Raw genomic sequence first — 16,119 nt, forward strand, 5'->3', positions numbered from 1 at the left:
CTCCTGCCAGGCCTTGCAAGGGAGGGGCAGGCAGAATAAACCCCCCTTGTCTGTCCCCCTTCTCCCCTTTGCCCCATCCCTGAGCTCTGCCCTCTCCTCCAACCGGGCCCAGCCGGTGGGCGCAGGGCACCCGGCGGCTGCTGCTGCTGCTTCTCCGTTGTGGTGCGCCTCCCTCCTTCCGAGATGGGCGATAAGGATTCCTTAACCACTTAATGAGCTGGGAGCCAGGAGGCCTCCTCCCACCGGAGGAGTCCAGGTGCGCCGGAGTTTTGACAGGTAGAGCCAAGCGGGCCCGCCCTGCCCCCCCCATCCTCGCCCAGAGACAGGTATATAAGGGAATCCGCAGGGAGGGCGAGAGGCACACTCCGTCTCCCAAGCCTCTAAGTGGCATCATCTCCCATTGGGGTGTCTGGTTGGGTTGGGTTTGTTTGTTGTTGTTTTTCCTTCGAGGGTCTTTTGGGGGTGGGGGTGGGCTGGTGGGACGGAGATCCACCCTGGAGCCGGAAGAGAGGACAGCAGCCCTGCTGAACCTAACTGCTAACATGTTGTACCTGGAGAATAATGCTCAGACCCAATACAATGAGGTAAGGGCCACTCGCTGGACTCAGAAATGTCCTTTCCCCCCCACCCCACCCCACCCCACCACTTGGCGCTCTCTCAAAAGGAGACCCCCCAAATTTGACTCTTCCAAAGGGGCTCCTGTCCTCGGCCTCCCCATGAATGTGGGCCAAACGGGCTTCAGAAATTTCCTTTATTCAGAACTTTTATGCTCTCTTTAAAGGAGACCCCAATCTGGATTCCCCCAAAGGATTTCTTCTCTAAATTTCCTTTTTGCATTTTTCTGCTAACACTAAAGAAGACCTCAAACTTAAGCTTCGTTCTTCTCTAAGTTTCCTCCTTTTTTTTGCACTTTTTCCCTAACTCTAAAGCAGACCCCAAATTTGATTCTTCCAAAGGTTCATCTCTTAGTTTTCTTTTTTGCACTTTTCCGCTAACTTTAAAGAAGTTAGCTTGCTTCTCCCTGACCTTCCCACGGATGGAAGCTCCAAAATTTCCTCTTTCCCCCCCCTGTTTTTCCGCGCTCTGCAAAGGTGACCCCAAACTTACTCCCTTCAGAGGTGCTTCTGTCCCTCCGGCCTCTGCATTGATATGGACCAAATAAACCTCTAAAATTTTCTTTTTTGCACTTTTGCATTCTCTCTAAAGAAGGACCCCAAAACTTGATTCCTCCAAAGTTGTTCAGGCTTTGTTCTTTTCCTGTTGTTGTGCTTGACACCTTCCCTGTGATTTGTCATCTGTCTTGATTTCTTAGCGGAGTAACAGTCTGGCTGAGGAAAGCTAGAATTTTTTTTTTTAAAAAAGAAACACCCTTAATGCAAACACTTTCCAGAAATGAGCCACTTTTGTCTGTTTTGACTATTCGACTATTGTAATTTTTTTCCGGGCGGTGGAGGAAGACGTAATGCATAGTTGCGGTGGAAGAAGCGCATCGCGCGGAGTTGTGCTGCTTTGTGCGAGGGGGAACAACGTTGAAAAACTTTGGCTCGAAACAGAGTTGAAATTGAGCGGATGGTCCTGGGTTTTGAACAACCCACTCGGAGGTTTTCTGCCTCCGAACGGAGAAAATTCTCTCCGACAGCAATCCGTGTCTCTCTCATTTAGCTGAAGTTTGTGTGTGTGTGTGTGGTGTTTTTGTGTGTGCATAGCATCACTTGAATTCCCAAAGGGCTGGTTTTGGCTGAGATGCAAAAGAGCTGGTTTTTGGAGAGAATTAAGGCTTGGATTGGTGCAAACTTGGGGAGAGCTGTACAAAAGGGGGCCCCTCTTTGGTGCACGCTGGAGCTCCTGCCCAGGAACCGAGATCCCATCCCTAAAGCAGAGGATAAAAACTTTGATTCTTTGCTGAAATCTAAGATTGCAATTCTGGAATTGTTTTCTTGCAAAGGGCTCGCCTCAATGATTGATCCCAATCCTGCAGTGAACCCCATTTGGGAAGGTGGCAAAGGGACACCTGTGATCCTGTCTTGAAGGAAGAGAATCACTCAATCGTGTGTTGTCCCCCCAAAAAAGTGCTTTTTCAAAAGTCCCCTTTGGCAGTCCTATCCTCTGGGGACAATCGTGTCCTGGATGACTGAGAATCTCCATAGACTCTCGATCTCAGTCAACTGCTCCGCTGGCTAAGTTTTCCAAGTTCCGTGCAGACTGTGGCATCCCAGGTTGACCCAATCCAGGATTCTGGGTTTCCAAAGTTGGATAGCTTCTTTGTTTGCTGGTGATTTTGGCTCGTCCACAAAATGGAGGCGCCGTGGCACGGGCCGATCCTGGCCAATGGGAGTAGGTTTTGCTAGGCAGGGGTGGTGCAGCGTTCATTCTGGGGTCCCGGGGATCCTGCAGACACGGTTGGGTTTTGAGGGATCCGGTTGGCCTTGAGGGATCTTGTTAGTGTTGAGGGATCTCCTCCCCGGAGGCGAGCGGAGTCCTGATGCTTATTCCTCCTGGATCTTCGGCTGCGATTTTGTTCACCAGTTTTTGCGCTCTGCTAAATGGGTGTCGCCCCCTCCCCTTCTCCGTGGCCTGGGTGAAAGGAATCTGAAAGTGATCTACCTGATCATCTTTCAGGACTGGAGGCAGCTTAGCTAATTCTCCCTGGGCGTCTTCACCCGTCCGGCTTGACAGCTCGCTCACTTGAACACTTTAAAAGTTTGCAGACATCACAATTCCCTTTCTTGGAAGACTTGGCTGGGTGCTTCCTTTGAACTCCGCGTGCGCGTTTGTGTATTTTGTCCTCTTCTCGACAACTTCCCCCATGAGAGGATTTTTTTCCTCCCCCTTAAAAAAAAAAAAAGACAACTACTCCCTCCATTTTCCTCCCCCCCTTATGTTTAATTATCCATAATTAAACAAGAAAAGCAGTTTGGTGGATTTAAGAAAATTATACGGCGGAGAGAACGGTGGAGCACGCTGCTATTTTCGCACGGGTTTGGCCCGGATGCCTCGTTCTTTGCAGCGGGGATGGGGGACGGGAAAATCCTAATTCTGGGCCTCTGGCATCATTTCAGCATCTCTGAAAACGGGGTGCCCCACCGGCAGGGCCCCCAAATGTTAAATCGGTTCCCTAGCCTGGTTCCCAAAGACCCCCAAAGGCATTTTTTAAAAAAGTGTCCTAATTTTGCAAGATTGCAAAAAAGGCACCTTGGAGGGGCTTTGATTTTGGAGAAATCAAAAGTTTTTGGCGACTTTTTGGATTGAGAGGGGTGGGAAAACGGATAGCCAGAATTCAAGGCACGTTGCGCCAGTCTTCGGAGATTGCAATGTGGCAGGGAAAAGGGGGCGGGAGGCGCATGGTTCTTCTCCCCCCCCATCCTCCCCATCCCTCCCTGAGTTTCTTTTTCGCAACCCGCTGCATCGTTTCTATGTTTCACTCCTTCCCGGCTCTGAACGAACGCCTGTCGCGCACCGCCCAGCCTCTTGTGCAAAGCCTTTCCGGAACTTTCTCCAAAGGGCGCCTGGCCTTTGGGACGTCCTCTTTTTGAAATGTCCTGAACCCCCGAGGGCAGCGCCCGGGAGCCGGCTGGGGGCCACGCTTGGCCTCTCTGACCCTGGTTGCAAACCTTCTGACGTCAGGATGGGCGATGCGAGCCAGACGGTGGCTCTTGCCTTGGCGCTGACTCACCTGGCGCATCGCGTCAGCTCTCCCCGATGGCGGAGGGGGAAACACGGGGCGTGGGCCGCTGAACTGGGTGACCCCCACCAAGACGCGGCAGGGGGTGGTTAGGCAAGGCAGTGTCAGCCAGGTGCTGAGTTGGCTGTTTGGACAGGAAGCCGGAGGGGGCCCCCCCCCTCTCTGCTGGCTCATGGAAACATAGCTGGCGCATCGGTGCTTCTCGTGGCATCGATGCACTGCGGTTTTGACTCTTGGCTGGCCAAGAAGGATTTTTGCAAAGGGATTCAAGGATGTCGGGGCAGGAGGGAAGGTCGCTGTGCACATAACGCTCTAAAACAATTGCACAGCTGGTCTTCGATTTACGACCGTTCGTTTAGTGACGGTCCGAAGTTACAGAGGCGCAGGGAAAAAAGCGACGAGCTGAAAAAAGGAACTTTAAAGCAACAGGAGGGTTTATTTTGGGGGGTGCGAAAGCTCATTGTGGGACAGAAGGAGGCCTAAAAAAACAAGGGGTCCTTGATTTACGACTGGTTAGTGACCAAAGTTACAAGGGCACTGAAAAAAAGAGACTTTTTCCCCACTTAATGACCGTTGCAGCCTCCCTGTGGTCAAAAATTCAGACAACTTGGCAACTGGCGTGTAGGTTTCAGCTGTGCCCCATGATCACGCGACCCCCTTTTGCGACCAGCAACGTCAACGGAGAAGCCAGTTTCACTTAACAACCGTGTGACTGACTTAACGGCATCAACGATTCACTTAACAACTGTGCAAGGAAGTCGTAAAATGGGGCAAAACTCACTGAACTAGTATCTCACTCGGCAGTGGAAATGTGGGGCTCAATTGCGGTCGTAAGTCGAGGACTCCCTGCATTTGAGGGTTTGGGGGGAGACAGGGTGCTCGCTTTTTAAGCGGTCAAAGAGTTTTTGTTCTTAAATGCACCCCAATCTGGTTGCTCCCCATTTTCTCGGGCCCAGGGATTAAACCAACCTCAGCGGTTACCCATCTGCATATTTGATCTACAGCAAGTCCTCGACTTATGACCATAATCGAGCGCGGAATTTATGTTGCCAAGTGAGAACATTTTTTAAGTGAGTTTTTGTCCCATCTTACGACCTTTGGTGCGGGAGTTGTTAAGGGAATCGCCGCAGTTGTTAAATGGGTAACCCGGTCGTTAAGTGAAACCTGGCATCCCCGTTGGAAAGGTCGCAAAAGGGGATCACGTGACCCCTGGGAAGCTGCCACTGTCATAAGTTTTTTAATTGTTATTTTAATCTGTATTTATATGTTTTTTATTTGCCTGTGAACCGCCCTGAGTCCTTCGGGAGATAGGGCGGTATATAAATGTGATTAATAATAATAATAATAATAATAATAATAATAATAATAAAGACGGGCCGGAATAGCTCAGGCTGGTAAAGCCTGTTATTAAGAACACAGCTGCCTGCAATTACTGCAGGTTCTAGTCCCACCAGGCCCAAGGTTGACTCAGCCTTCCACCCTTTATAAGGTAGGTAAAATGAGGACCCAGATTGTTGGGGGGGCAATAAGTTGACTTTGTATATAAATATACAAATAGAATGAGACTATTGCCTTATACACTGTAAGCCGCCCTGAGTCTTCGGAGAAGGGCGGGGTATAAATGTAAACAAAAAAAAAAAAATACGAGTCGGTTGCCAAGTGTCTGAATCTTGATTACATGACCCAGGGGAGGGCTGCAGTGATCATAAATGTGCCCTTGTCATTTCAAACGGTCACTAAGTGAACTCTTGTAAGTCGAGGGGTGAGTGGGTTCAGATTTGCAAAACAGATGCCTTCAGTTCAGCTTCCGGTGACTTCATGTTCCCTTGCAACTTTACTTTAAGTGGCGTCCTTGCCCTGTTCTTTCCTTCCCCGTCTACAACCCTGGGGATTTCCTTGTGGCCTCCCATCCATGGACCAAGCACCCAGCCCCAGGTGGGAGGGGCCGCCCCTTGGAATATGCAAAGAGAAATGGCAACCATCTTTGCCAAATACCGGTCTATACTTTTAGACCGGTATTTCTCAACCTTGGACACTCGGAGCGAGGTGGACTTCAACTCCCAGAATTCCCCAACCAGCATGCTACCCGCTTTGCATATGTTAATGAGCACTCAGAAAACCTGGTCTTGTTTTCTTGGGTTAGAGCTGAGATTCTCCATCTCAAAAGATGGACGGACTTCAACTCCCAGAATTCCCCAACCAGCATCCTACCTGCTTCGCATATGTTAATGATGGTTAATGGTTTTGCTTTCTTTCGATTAGAACTGAGATTCTCAGTCTAGGTAGTTTGGAACAGGGGTCTCCAACCTGGGTCCCTTTAAGACTTGTGGACTTCAACTCCCAGAGTCCCTCAGCCAGCTTTGCACAAGTCTTAAAGGGACCCAGGTTGGAGACCTCTGGTTTGGAAGATGGGTGGACTTCAACTCCCAGAATTCCCCTGCCAGCCAACAGGGCTGAAAATGGGCAGAGTTGATCTCAGATTCCCATCTTGCTGAGCTGTTGGCAGCCACGCTGATGCCCCGTGCAGAACCTGGTGGGTATTCCAGCTTTTTGCACCCTGCTCCTGCCAGAGGGACGGTTGCGCCATGCTCTGCACACGGTTGGGGTTGCACAATCCGACCTTCGGCGCTGAAAACCTGAAGAGCCGCGCCTAGGGAAACGTAGCAGCTGGTTGGAATACCCTGGGAACCTTGCAGAATACAGGTAGTCCTCGACTTACGACCACAGTGCAGGCCAGCGTTTCCATTGAGAAGTGGGGTTTGCCCCCGTTTTATGACCTTTCGTGCCACCGTTGCTAAGTGAATCACTGCAGTTGTTAAGTCAGTCACACGGTCGTTAAGTGAATCTGGCTTCCCCATTGACTTTGCTTGGCAGAAGGTCACAAAAGGGGATCACATGACACCCCCCTCCCAGGAACACTCAGACTGTCATAAGTCGCAAGTCGTCGCTAAACAGTTGTATCTTTTTGACCTCCTCCTTTTAGGTCCCATAATAAGCTTTTGCACCCCCAAAATAAACCCAAGTGTTGCTTTAAAGTTCCTTTTCCAGCCCAACTGGACTCCACAACCCATCTTCCAGAGCAGACATCCCCGGTTGGGCGTGCTGGCTGGGTGGGATGGGATAGCCAGCCTTAAAAAGTTTCCGGGAAGACGTTTTTCGCTTGCTTCTACGATGAGATAAGCTTTATTGTTATTTTTTTTTCTATGAACACACTGGCCCTCCTTTTTTTAAAAAAATGAAAATTTAGGGCTCTGGAGAATGGCACAGGAATGAATTCTGCAAGGAATTAGTCCTTATAGTCCTCAGAGGTCCGTAAGGGGCGTGCATAAGAGCACAAACGTGGCCTTCCGCTCCTGTCCTATTGTTTCCTTTCATTATATCCAATTAATATAGTTATTGCATACTTCTGCTCATATATATGCTTATATGATATATAGTTATTTTATGTTGATCCTTGTGTATATTGTTGTGTCAAAATAAAAAAAAAAAAGTAAAAAAAAAAAGAAAGAACAGGGGCAGGGGAGGCAGACCCCCGGGGCACAGGAAGGCTGGTGTGTGGGGTGTGGGTGTGGGTTAGTGTTATCTGTTCCTTGGTTGTGAGACATGGATTTTCTCACAGGAAATTGCAAGTCACAGGAATGACCAGACAGAGGGACTTCCAACTGGGAAGGTCCCCCATTAGTGCTAAGTCTCTCTCTGGGTATCTGATTGATTGGTTGGTTGGTTGGTTGGTTGGTTGAGTGCCAAGTCATGGTTGATAGATTTTCTCCGGATGATCTGTCCCCAACCTGGTCCTTCAGGTCTCCTAAGATGCATCCATCACTACCATAACAGTCCCATCTCCTTTCTGCTGGTTGTCCTCTCTCCTTCCACTTTTCCCAGCATGATGGACTTCTCAAAGGAGCTGTTCTTTGGATTGATTGATTGATTGATTGATTACTGTTAATGCATCATGTGCCATCAAGTCAGGGTCAACTTTTAGTGACTACATGGATAGGCCTTCTCTGTGGTGGATCTGTTCCTAAGCAGGTCCTTCAGGTCTTCCAACTGTGGTCCCCTTCACCACCATAACTGAGTTGATCTTCACGGATGGTGGCTGTCCTCCTTTTCTTTCCACCTTTCCCACCATGGTGGACTTCTCAAAGGAGCTGGACCTTTGCATTGATTGATGGTTTGATGCCATCAGATCAGTGTTGGCTCTTAGCAGCCAAAAGGATAGATGTTCTCCATGGCTGATCTGTCTCCAGCCTGGTCCTTCAAGTCTTCCAAAGGTGGTCCTGTCACTGCTGTAATTGAGTCCATCTTCTTTGCTTCTGGCTGTCCTCTTCTTCTCTTTCCTTCCATCTTTCCCAGCATGATGGACTTCTCAAGTTTCTTTTATGTACACTGAGAAACTTCTCAAGTTTCTTTTATGTACACTGAGAGCATATGCACCAAGACAAATTCCTTGTGTGTCCAATCACACTTGGCCAATAAAAAATTCTATTCTATTCTATTCTCTATTCTCAAAGGAGCTGGTTTTTGCATTGATTGATGAACTGATTAAATACTGTCAGATAAGTGTTGGCTCTGAAAGATCACATAGATCGACCTTCTCCAGATGATCTGTCCCCGAATTAACAGAACAACTGTTCTGTCCCCTCACCTCAGTCCAGGAGGCACGTGAACTGACTCAATTAGCCAGCAATTTAGTCCACGGCAGCTATCAGCTCTGGCAGCAGACCAGCGAACGTCTGCCAAGATTTTCCCTGATGTTACCGGAGCAACCAGGAAGTCAGGAACAAACAGCAATCCAGGCCAAATGCTCAGTCAAATAGTTCAGCTCAAGTTTTCTCCAGTCAGTTTGTTTTGTCCATCATGAAGTAGTAGAGCAGCCCCTCCTGCTTTTATACCCTGTGGGGTGTGGCTCTGTGACTCAGCACTCTCTAGGCCTGCCCCACCCCTTCTTTTGTTGTGCCCGCCTCTCTTGTCTACGAAACCTGGGATCTAACCAGGACTGATTGTCCACAGCTGGGTCTGGAAGCGTTGCCTGGGTGAGGGAAGACACAGGAGACAGAGGCCTCGTCACCTCCACCTGGCCTGCCTCTGACTCCTGGAGCTGAGCCAGAGAGGCCGGCCCTGCAGAGGGGAGCCTTGACGGCCCTTCCCCCTCACTCTCTGAGTCACTTTCTGGCAGGGGGCCAGACCCGGGGGGGGCGGGGGGTGGGGGTGAGGCTGGAGCCACAACAACAACAAAGACCTTGGAGGTCTTTTAATCCAACCATCTGCTCCTGAAATTGGCCCTTCAGCTTTTCCAACGGTGGTCCCACCACTGATGTAACTGAGTCCACTTTTTTTGTGGGTTGGTTGTCCTCTTCTTCTCTTTCCTTCTCCCTTTCCCAGCACGATGGGCTTCTGAAAAGAGATGGGTTTTGGATTGATTAACTGATCGATCAATTGATTAGGTGCCATCAAGTTTGCTTCTCAGCAACCACATTGATAGGTTTTCTCCAGGACAATCTAGCCTTCAAACTGGTCCTTCATGTCCTTCAATGGGACATTAATTGAGTCCCTCCACCTTCCTAAAGGTCATCCTCCTCTTCTTTCTCCTTCCTCCTTTCCCACCATCAGAGCCTTCTCCAGGAAGCGGGATCTTCTATAAGGTGTCGAAACTAGATGAATTTCAGCCTGCTCGTTTTGCCTTGAGTGAGAAACTCTTTGTTGGTTGTTTTGATGACTCATTGGTTGTTTTCTTGGCGGTCCAGTGGTCTTCTCAAGAATCTTCTCAACACCAAAGTTCAGAGATCTCAATGCTCTCCTGTTTCTTCAAAACCCCAACTTTGGTTTCCATAGATCCTCACAGAGCATTGCATATCCTGCACAATTTTGATCTTTGCAGGCCGAAACCCATCAGAACTTAATAATAATAATAACAACAACAACAACAACAACAGAGTTGGAAGGGACCTTGGAGGTCTTCTAGTCCAACCCCCTGCCCAGGCAGGAAATCCTACAACATTTCAGACAAATGGTTATCCAACATTTTCTTAAAAGATTTCCAGTGTTGGAGCACTTCTGGAGAACTTCTCCATGGTGTTCGTGGCTGCTCTACCAAGTCTTAGTCTGTTGCGTACTTGTTCTCTCTTGGTTCCTTTTCTTCTGGATGGTTGATCCTACAAGGCCAGCATTGATTGCTACCATTTAGGAACCACCCCAAAACATTAACATCCTGTAGTCCCAGGATACAGCGTTGTGAAGAGTTGGGTCTGGCATCCACAAATTTGAATCGGAAGCCGTGTTAGATGCCTCCAAGCTTGTTTTGTTCTCATCCTGAGCAGCATCCCGCAACCTGTGGGCTTCCAGATGCGTCCTTTCCAAGGCAAGGCCCATAATTCTTAACCAGAAATTGGTGGGAAGGTTGATTCAAGAGGGCTGAAGGACAGCAGGATGGAGAAGCTTGCGAGATCACTAAATATGGTCCTGGAGAAATAGGGATTTGACCCGTTTCTCAGTTCTGTGTTACTCAATGCAGAGGGATTGCAAAAGAATGACGCATCGAACTTTTCCTTTGGGAAATGCAAAAAAATATGGCAGATTTAAACGCGGTTATACCTGCAGCTGTGAGACACATTCTAGCGTTGAAAAGTTGGCGGAACACAACAGATTAACAAGAGCTGGAAGGGCCCGTGGAGGTCTTCTAGTCAAACCCCCTGTTCAGGCAGGAGACCCTATTAGTGTAAAATGAAAAGGGGAAGGGGAAGGAAAATACCAAGTAGGCTTGAAATAAGGGTGTGAGTGGTGCAAAGAGCAGTAGACATCTATTGAACGAGGTGGGCTGGGATTCTCCATTCCCTGGTTCCATGAGGACTAGAAACCTGAAGAGGTGGATTTGGTTGTTGCTTACATCCGGCTTGCAGGGGGAGCCGCCTCCTGCGAGCCACCTAAAGTCTTTGCATCCTTCATTAAGGGTGCCCAGTGGGATTTAGGCGTCATTCAGGAGATGTTCTCTTAGGCAGGGATCTCCAACCTTGGAAACTTTTAAGTCTTGTGGACTTCAACTCCCAGATTCTGGGAGTTGAAGTCCACAAGACTTAAAAGTTTCCAAGGTTGGAGACCCCTGCTCTTGGGTGCACAGGGGAGGCTTTTGAAGGCACTGCACGGCCCAGCGTCAGAGTGTTTAAGTCTCACCTTTGTTGTACACCATGGAGAAGGGCCGGCATTAGGAAGTCAGTGGGCGCATGGGGCAGGCGGGAAAGCAAACCGGTGAGGTCACAGAGCTAAGGTGCGCTGCATGCGGCTAGTCCCTCTTGAGGAAGGCTTAGGGCGACGTTGGAGTCGTTCCTGAATAGTCCTGTGCTGGAATTGGGGCTGGAGGGCAAACGATAAACACCTAGGGGTAGTCCTCGACTTACAACCGCTTGTTGAGCGACCATTTGAAGTTCTAGCGGCAAGTGAAAAAAGTGATGTACGACTGGTTCTCGCACTTATGACCGTTGTGGAATCTTCGCAGTCATATGATCAGGAAATCGGGTATTTGGCAACCTTCCTTCCTTCCTTCCTTTCTTCCTTTCTTTTACTTCCTCCCTCCCTCCCTTCTTTCCTCTCTCTTACCTCCCTATCCCTATCCCTCTCTCTCCTCTTTTCTCCTCTCCTCTCCTCTCCTTTCCTTTCCTCTCCTCTCCTCTCCCCTCCCTTCCTTTCCTTTCTCCCACCTCCTTTCCTTTCCTCTTTTCTTTCCTTTCCTCTCCTCTCCTCTCTCTTACCTCCCTATCCCTCTCTCCTCTCTCTTACCTCCCTATCCCTCTCTCCTCTCCCTCCCTTTCTGGAGAATGTCTCCTAGAGAGACAAGATGACATCTTCCGCTTGGTGGATTGGCACGAAAGTTTGCTTTGCTTTGCTTTTTTTTTTTTGAAAAAAAACCATCCAGGAAAATCATTTTTTACGCATTCCAAGCGCTTAGCGTTGCGTTCAAATTCGGGGCACTTTGGACGTCTTCTGGGCTGTTAATTGCAGCTTGTCTTCCAAGGTACCTTCGGCTAGCAGAAAATAGGGTGGATTGGGCCCCCTGGCCAGTCTCTGAACTCAGCCTTCACCTTCCCCAAATCCCTTATCCTTTGGGGCAGACTCAAGAAATAATCCTATTTTTCCCACCTTTTCATTCCTGCCCGTGTAAACACCTGAATAAGCCCATTTGTGGCCGGCTTGTTTTTTTTTTTAAAAAAAGCCAGCCTTGTTTTGCTCAGAATGAGATTGTTTTCCTTCTTCCTTCAATCCAGGGATGGGTTTGTGCCTCTTCTTGAACGTTATTTTCATTTGAGGGGGAAAAAAACAACAACTCAGGTTGCTAGTCCTCAAGGGTTTGGCTTGTGCGGGACTGAAAGAGCCTGCGAGAAATCCACCGATAAACCAAACACGGATGGCACAAATCCAAAACCGTCGTAAGTACATGCCAGTTGCCAAGCCTCTGAATTTGGATCACGTGACGGTCGTTAAGCATGAAAAACAGTCGCTTTTTTTCAGTGCCTTTGTTACTTTGAACGGGCACTAAATGAATTGTTGTAAGTCGGGGACCGGCTGTACTGATCCATTTCATGCACTGAACTTAAAAACTGCTTTATAGGATTATGTTAAAATTTAAAAACTTAATTTTTTCTTTAAAAAAAAAAAGAAAACTTGGTGGAAGGGATTAGGCTAAAAAAAGCCCTTTCTCCCCTTAAACTTTGGCTTTGCACCCCAGATGAAAAGGAGAGGAAAATAAATAAACTCACACGTAACAAAATATATTTTGGGATCACCTCGTCCCTATGGCTTTTGCACAGATTGACCCTCATAAATGAGGACCCAGATTGTTGGGGGCAATAAGTCGACTTTGTATATAATATACAAATGGATGAAGACTATTGCCTGACATAGTGTAAGCCACCCTGAGTCTTCGGAGAAGGGCGGGATATAAATGCAAATAAATAAATAAATAAAATAAATAAAATAAACGGCTTCTGGTTTTTTGGGGAGTGAGAAAAAGGTACAAGTGTGGCAAAGAATTGTCTCCAGAGTTTTACTACGCCTTAATTCAGTTTTCACTTGCAAAGTTCGGGTCTTTCGACCGAAGAAAGGGTGCATTTGTGTGTGTGTGTGTGTGTGTGTTTATGCATTGGTGTGCACTCTCCGAGTGTAACAACAACAGAACTCCCTGGTGAGCGTCCTGCCGGACACCCATTTGCTCTTAATGGCCCGTGACATTTTTTTAAAAAAAAAAATTAGCTTGGCTTATTTCCCAGCCATTCACTCCTAATGTTCAGGATAGGGATGTAGAAATCCCTTGTCAATCATGATGAAAGAATTGGGGAGGGGGGTCCAAAGACGGAGGGAGGGATGACAGACAGACGCCCTCCGAAGCCTTTTCCGCCTGGTGCGATCTTGACACCATCATCGTGTCTAGCAGAGATCCGGAAGGTTCCATGTTTGGAGGAATGCAGGTTTTTAGAGCCTCCCAAGTTATTTTTATTTTTATTTTATTTTATTTTATTTTTTTATTTTATTTTATTTTAATTTTATTTTATTTTATTTTATTTTATTTTATTATTTTATTTTATTTTATTTTATTTTATTTTATTGTTCCACTCTACTCTACTCTATTCTATTATTTCTTTGTCTTTTCCTTTCCTCTTTTTTGTCTTTCCTTCCTTCCTTCCTTCTTTTGTTTCCTTTCTTCCTTTCCTTCCTTCCCTCTCCCTCCCTCCCTCCTCTCTCTGCTCTCCCTCCCTTCCTCTCTGTTCCTCTAATCCCTCCCACTCTTCCTCCCTTCCTCTCTGCTCTCCCTCCCTTCCTCTCTGTTCCTTCCTTCTCTCCTCCTCCTCCCTCCCTCTCTGCTCCTCTAATCCTCCCACTTTGCTACTCCTTCTCCTCCCTCCCTCTCTGCTCTCCCTCCCTTCCTCTCTGTTCCTTCCTTCTGGTCCCCTCTCCTCCTCCCCTCCCCTCCCTGTTCCCCTCCCTATACCTGCCCAACTCATAAATAGGCTCACAGTTCTTGTATTCCTGGATTTGCAAATTCTTTATGTTTTTATATTTGCCTTTTTCCCCCCGGGGATGGGGGGGGAAGGGGGTCCAGTAACCCTCCCAGTATCGTGTGGGAGAGTCCCGATGGGTGGCATATAAATTTAGTAGGCAAATAAAAACCACCTGGTTCCCGCTTTGATCTGCTAGCCTTGGAGGCTCCTTCTGCAGTTGGCTAACCGGGTGTCTTTTGGGGAAAGAGGGGCTGCTTCTCGGAGGAATAAAAGGATGACCCAGCAAATCTGCCTCCCCCTCCCCACAATCTCGTAAAAAGTACTTCAGTCATCGTGTTGGAACTGAGTTAAAGGAAAAAAATGATTCTGGGTCATTTTTATGAGATATTTTTTATTCGCCTGTCCTGTTTTTATGAACTCAGTCTTGCTCAACGCACAGAAAGTTCTACGCCTAATTATTATTATTTATTTTTTTTGGGTGGGTGCTGTTTTAACTGTGCCTACAGGTAGTCCTCAATGTACGACCGCCATCGAGGCCAAAATTTGCTAAACGAGGCTGTTGTTAAGCGAGTTTTGCTTCATTTTACAACCTTTCTTGCCACGGTTGTTAAGTGAACCACTGTGGTTGTTCAATTAGTAACCCGGTCGTTAAGCGAATCTGGCTTCCCCGTCAGCTTTGCTGGTCAGAAGGTCTCAAAAGGGGAACACGTGACTCCCCCGGGACACTGCAACCGTCATAAGTACGAGCCAGTTGCCAAGCCTATGAATTTTGATCACGTGACCATGGAGATGCTGGAGCAGTCGTAAGTCTGTTTTTACACTGCCATTGTAACTTCAGTCACTAAATGAACTGTTGTAAGTCGAGAACTGCCTGTAGATTCTCCTAGCATTTGTGCGATGTTTTGTGTTTGTTGAGTTTGTTTGTTGAGTGAGTTTGTTGAAATTTTTAAGAAAATGTTGGATAGCCATTTGTCTGAAATGGTGTAGGGTTTCCTGCCTGGGCAGGGGGTTGGACTAGAAGACCTCCAAGGGCCCTTCCAACTCTGTTATTATTATTATTAGTTCGTCAACGGCAGTGCGAGACTCAAAAGATCAGCTGCGCAAATTTTATCCAGGTAAGAAATAATTTTTCACTCATTTTTATTTTGCTTTGGCTGTCCTCGACTTACAACCATTTGTCTAATGACCATTTGAAGTTAAAACGGCGCAGAAAAAAAGCGACTTGTGATCGGTTTTTCACACTTAACGACCATTGCAGCATCCTCATGGTCAGGTGATCAAAATCGAGACCCTTGGCAGCTGACTCGTATTTATGACGGTTGCAGTCTCCCGGGGTATGTGTGTGTGTCATGTGATCCCGACAAAGCAAAGTCAGGGTTTCTCAGAGTATGAATATTCATAGACTGGAATAGATCAGCCAATGGGGACTGAATGGAGACAAGGTCAGCCAATGAATAGGCATAGCAACTAAGCCAGCCAATGGGAGCTGATTGGTGAATGGAAACTGAAACTGGAAAGAGCCTGGGCGTGGCTCTCTGTTGAGCTCTGACGCTGCAAACTTATCTGTCTGCTGTACTTTGCTTGTGTTTTGCTTGTAACTGCTACGTTGGAAGATACCTGCTATTGGTATTGTACATTTACCTTCATCTGTTATTATGTATATAAAGAAGCTAATGAATCCTGCTGAATCAGCTTACCCATGTGTGCTTTCCGGATTTAATTTCTGCAACTAACTCTTGACAGGGTTAGGGTGCAGTGATTCACTTAACAACGGTGGAAAGAAAGGTCGTAAAATAGGACCAAGCTCACTTAGCAGTGCAAATTTTGGGCTCAATTTTGGTCATAAGTCGAGGAATACCTATCCCTGATGAATAATTGGTCTCCTTGGTCTATTCTTGTGACCTGATTTCTTGATACCGTGGAGACCAAAGTTTCTGTTGTTAAGTGGGGTTTGCCCCATTTTATGACCTTTCTTGGCACCGTTGCTAAGTGAATCACTGCAGTTGTTAAATCAGTCACACGGTCGTTAAGTGAATCTGGCTTTCCCATTGACTTTGCTTGTCAGAAGGTTGCAAAAGGGGATCACGAGACACCTGGGACTGTCATAAGTGCGAATCATTTGCCAAGTGTCTGAACTTTGCTCTTGTGAACACGGGGATGCTGCAGTGGTCGTACCTGCGAAAAACGGTCCCAAGTCCCTTTCTTCAGTGACGTCGTAACTTTGAACGGACACTAACTCGAGGACCGGACACTAACTCGAGGACCGCCCGTACCGGACACTAACTCGAGGAATGGACACTAACTCGAGGACCGCCTGTATTTAGGGACAAAGCGTCGCCTGTGAGGAGAAAGTGGCAGAACAGGGAAAATCATCAACGAGGCAAAGTCCTTCGCTGTGTGCGTTGTCTGCAAGTACAAAGATGCTTGCAAAATTGGGGGGGGAGGAGGGTT

At 47.6% G+C, this 16,119-nt stretch overlaps 1 protein-coding gene across 3 annotated transcripts in view; it reads left to right on the forward strand.

Annotated features, from left to right (window-relative positions):
- The first annotated feature begins 371 nt into the window (after window positions 1-371).
- The window catches only part of TP63 (tumor protein p63), a 120,464-nt gene continuing 104,716 nt past the window's right edge, over window positions 372-16,119 (forward strand). For all 3 annotated transcript variants that reach the window (XM_058188933.1, XM_058188934.1, XM_058188935.1), the window contains exon 1: window positions 372-584. In XM_058188933.1, coding sequence (XP_058044916.1) covers window positions 543-584 — 42 coding nt within the window. In that variant the 5' untranslated portion in view covers window positions 372-542. The remainder of the gene's footprint in view (window positions 585-16,119) is intronic.

Source organism: Ahaetulla prasina, chromosome 6 (genome assembly GCF_028640845.1).
Source record: "Ahaetulla prasina isolate Xishuangbanna chromosome 6, ASM2864084v1, whole genome shotgun sequence".
NCBI lineage: Eukaryota > Metazoa > Chordata > Lepidosauria > Squamata > Colubridae > Ahaetulla > Ahaetulla prasina.